Below are 4,060 nucleotides of genomic sequence, written 5' to 3'. Positions count from 1 at the left end.
ATCAATTTAATGACGTGGATTTGGAATATATTCCTCGCAAGCGCAACTTTGCGGCCAACGAACTTGGTCAACTGGCTACAGGCATTACTTTGAAATATGGGGTTCGCTAGCGAATCCTGAAAGTTGAACGACGCACGCTGCCTTCTTGGCTCGCGCGACCTGACCCGTAGGACGATCCAGTCGTCGAGGTCCTCGAACCTATTGATATAGACTGGCGCATCCCTTTGATTGCTTACCTAAAGCAACCAGACTCCGCTGCAGATAGGAAGACTCGTTTTCTTGCCTTAAATTACTTCCTCAGAGGCGATGAGCTACGCCGACGTGGCAAAGATGGCTTAGACTTCCGTTGTGTGTTTGGCCGGGTTGAGAAGCGTTTGATGCGAGAAGCACATGCCGGCATATGTGGAGCCCATCAAGCGGGTCCAAAGATGTGTTGGCTCATCAGGCGACATGGGTATTATTGGCCCAGCATTTTGAAAGACTGTATCACGTTAGCGAAAGGCTGTCAGGATTGCCAGGCTCATGGACCAGTTCAGCATATTCCCAATATTCCCATGCAGCCTATTATTAAACCTTGGCCTGTGCGAGGCTGGGCATTGGACTTGATTGGCATGATTCATCCCCATTCGTCACTCCAACACAAGTTCATCATCGTCGCTACGGATTTCTTCACTAAATGGGTGGAGGCTGAACCTTTGAAGGAGGCCTCTGGAGCAACCATTCGCCAATTCATCTTTCGAAATATTATATGCAGGTTCGGCATCCCTGAGGTGTTAGTATCGGACAGGGGGGCAGCATTTATAGGTGGTGATGTGGAGCAGCTAGTCAACAACTTCGGCATCCAGTTTCTCCACTGCACACCTTATTACGCTCAGTCTAATGGTCAAGCAGAGGCCAGTAACAAGATTATCATTACCCTACTGAAGAAGATGCTTGTTGAAAACCCTCGCCAAAGGCACGAGACATTGTATGAAACGTTATGGGCTTATCGCACTTTAAAGCGAACTCCTACTGCCACAACGCCCTATGCACTCATGTTTGGTCACGACGCGGTTTTACCTTTGGAGATCAATGTTCACTCCCTATGCGTCCAAGATCAACATCATTTGATTGGTGATGACTACGTCCAGGCCATGTGGCAGGAGCACGAAGACCTTAGCGGACAGTGCTTAGAGGCTTTGGACAACTTAGTGATGGAGAAGCAACGCATCGCTCGCGCCTACGATAAGAGAACTCGCGGCCACAGTTATAAAGAGGGCGAGCTCGTTTGGAAGGTAGTCCTTCCATTTGGTGAGAAGTTGACCGGTCGTGGTAAATGGACCCCACGCTGGGAAGGGCCCTTTGTGATTCATAGAATTCTGGAACGTGGGGCTTTTCACCTCAAAGATTTGGATGGCGACCTCCACTGCAACCCTATCAATGGCTGGTTCTTAAAGAAATACTACCCCAGCGTTTGGGAATTTGAAGATCCCCCATATTCTTCCGTTGCAAGGACAGGGGGGCAAACATAGTGTCCCTTGGCTCACCTCATCCCTTGTAATTAGGCCTTTTCATTGTGGCCTTGTTCACCTGTCTTCGCTCCACCTACGAACACTAGGGGGGCAACACTCTATACATAAAGGCCTTTATAGTGGCCATTGTTTTTACAGTAGCCATTATTTTTTATTCACCTGGAAAATTTTTTGTACATTTTCGTTCAATATCCTTGACAATATGTGTTAGGAATGTGTGTAAGGGCCTATACCAGAGGCCTTATGATATCATATTGTTTTTAGCAAATAAGAAAATTTCAAATCTTTCATTCATGAAGTGGCTTTGCGGCCAAAAGCAAGACAATGTGTTCGAGAAAATTACATTAACGATATATAAAGCCAGAAAGTGGCTAAAACAACTAATAAGGGTTCATATCTTCTATGATCTTCCGGATCTTGCGGCAAGAAGGGTTGATGAGATATTCACTCTTACTCTTCCTCTCTTCACCCTCCTCTAATCTGAGTCGCAGCTGCTATCATTTGTACTGGAAGAAGAGGGAAGGAAATAATCCATCGCAACCCTTCCAGTTGGTTTTCCTCTGGGATGGAGATAGAATCAACGCTGGAGTGCGACCCAGTTGCCTCACCTACCTCCAGGGGGAAAACAGAAGTCGGCTCATCAGACCCCGGAGGTAGGCAGCGGAAGAAGAACGATCGACCTCGAGTGGCCTTTCGCCCTTCTTCGCTTTGCTCCGCGCAGAGAAATCTGAGGAGAGGGACTCCCCAGCATGTGATGCCCCGCGTTAGGAGCTCCTCGTGTTCTTCAACCTACCCAAAACCTAGGATGTTCCATCCAGGCTTTCATAGACCAAAGAAATGAGGTTGCCTGAGATTAGGCCATGAGTCCTACCCAGGCAGTGAGATTAAGCCATAAAGCCTAAGATCTAGAGGCTGAGGGCGAGATCGTATGGAGAAGATTTGAGAAATAGAAGGAAGAGGAGAAAGGCTTGCAAGGTCATTTCTGGGTAAGCTATGTTTGCGTAAGTTTTCATCTTTCCAAAGTATTGATATTTATAGAGGCCTGCCTCAGTGGCCTCAACCCTTGGATATGGGCAGTTGAAGATGTTTCAACTCCATCAATGGGAATATCAATAGAATTCAATGCTGATATCTCGGAAATAAACGGAATTGAATACGCGTGGACGAGAGAGCGGTCTCCAAGGAGGTAACTGCTCCTTTTCAAGATTGTCTTTTTGAAACTGTTTTTGTGCAGTTAAAGTAAGAATTGAACAGAGCTATTGCCTACGAGATAAAAGAAATTTGGGCCAACAAAGTGGGATAAATAATTAATTTATTGGTAGTAATATTGTTCATACAAATTAATGGGCCTAATATCAGAGGCCTAAAAGTCCCCGGCCTGCATGAGTTAAGTGGAGGAAAAGTTCATCCAGGCGAAAGCTAGCATCAGCGGCAGCTTGTGCGGCCTGTTGGGCTGCTACATGAGCTTGGGCCAGGTCTTGGGTCAGCGCCTCAAAAGCGGCAAAGGGCTGCTCCAATTGAGGTTTCGCATGGGCAAGCCTAGCCGTCACATCAGTTAATTAGGCCTGAAGATCCTGGATCTGGGTCCGCAGGTGGTTTCTCTTGAGAGTCAGATCCCTGATGAGATTAGCCAGGTCACCCAAGAAATCACGCGCAGTATCCGTCTGTTGAGCAAGAGTCTGGTAGTGTGTTTCAGTCTGCCTGGATTGCACGGTCACGACTGCCCTCTCATTGAGCCCTTGGGGAAGATCCTGCAGCAGCTGGTCAACCTTTTGAAATTGGGTTGCAGTGATAGCCCCCTCGCAGAGAAGTACCCTCAGATACTCCAAAACTTTCGCGGGCGCGCCAGGAATCAGGATATCAGGGCCCAGAAGGCGACGAAGGCCTTCTCTGGCATCATCTACGACCCCAGGAAGGGTCACTTCGAGCACATGAGCTAGCCATTCTAAAGTGGACGGAGGCGGTTGCTCAGCGACAGGCTCCGCAACAGGTACTGCCTCTGGCAATGGCTCAGGGTTTTCCCCTACTCTCCCGGCTTCAAGGGCTTGGGGGCAGGCTCCTGACCAACCACATCGAGGACAGGTTCAGCAGGAGTCTCGGCCACTATCTCTCCTGCTATGACAGCCGCTTCCTCGTTTGGAATAGCATTTGGGTCCTAGAAGGAGGCATTGTCAGAATAACCAAGCCAGGGGTTAATGATAAAACATTTTGTTAAGAGAGGTACCTCTTCAACAGGTGGCTCGCGAAGAATTGTTGTTGGCACAGGTTCCTGGGCAATCTCACCGGACCCTGGAACTGAATCAGGTGCTGCCTGTCCCAGAAGGAGGGATGCAGTTGGTTGCTAGTGGGAGGTGTCTGGGAGCGACATCCTTTCTTCAACCTCAGGCGAGCTGTCATCTATAACCTGTATTGGGACCAGAACCAACTGCATATTGTTTGCAGTTGGAGAGGGAGGATTATTAGAACCATTTGGCTCTTGGACTTGGGAACCAGATACACCTTCGCCAGCAGCGGAGGATCCTTCCCCAACTTGCCTTGATGACCTACGA

General features: G+C 48.5%; 1 protein-coding gene across 1 annotated transcript; it reads left to right on the top strand.

The window, feature by feature from the left end:
• Nucleotides 1-611: 611 nt before the first annotated feature.
• LOC112164147 lies at nucleotides 612-1,511 on the top strand. Its single transcript, XM_024300383.1, has one exon. It carries the CDS (start codon nucleotides 612-614, stop codon nucleotides 1,509-1,511), a length of 900 nt encoding a protein of 299 aa, XP_024156151.1.
• The last annotated feature ends 2,549 nt before the right edge of the window (nucleotides 1,512-4,060 follow it).

Source organism: Rosa chinensis, chromosome 5 (assembly GCF_002994745.2).
Source record: "Rosa chinensis cultivar Old Blush chromosome 5, RchiOBHm-V2, whole genome shotgun sequence".
Classification (NCBI taxonomy): Eukaryota; Viridiplantae; Streptophyta; class Magnoliopsida; order Rosales; family Rosaceae; genus Rosa; species Rosa chinensis.
Note: the sequence above shows the minus strand (reverse complement) of the source record. Positions and strands in the feature narration are given on the sequence as shown.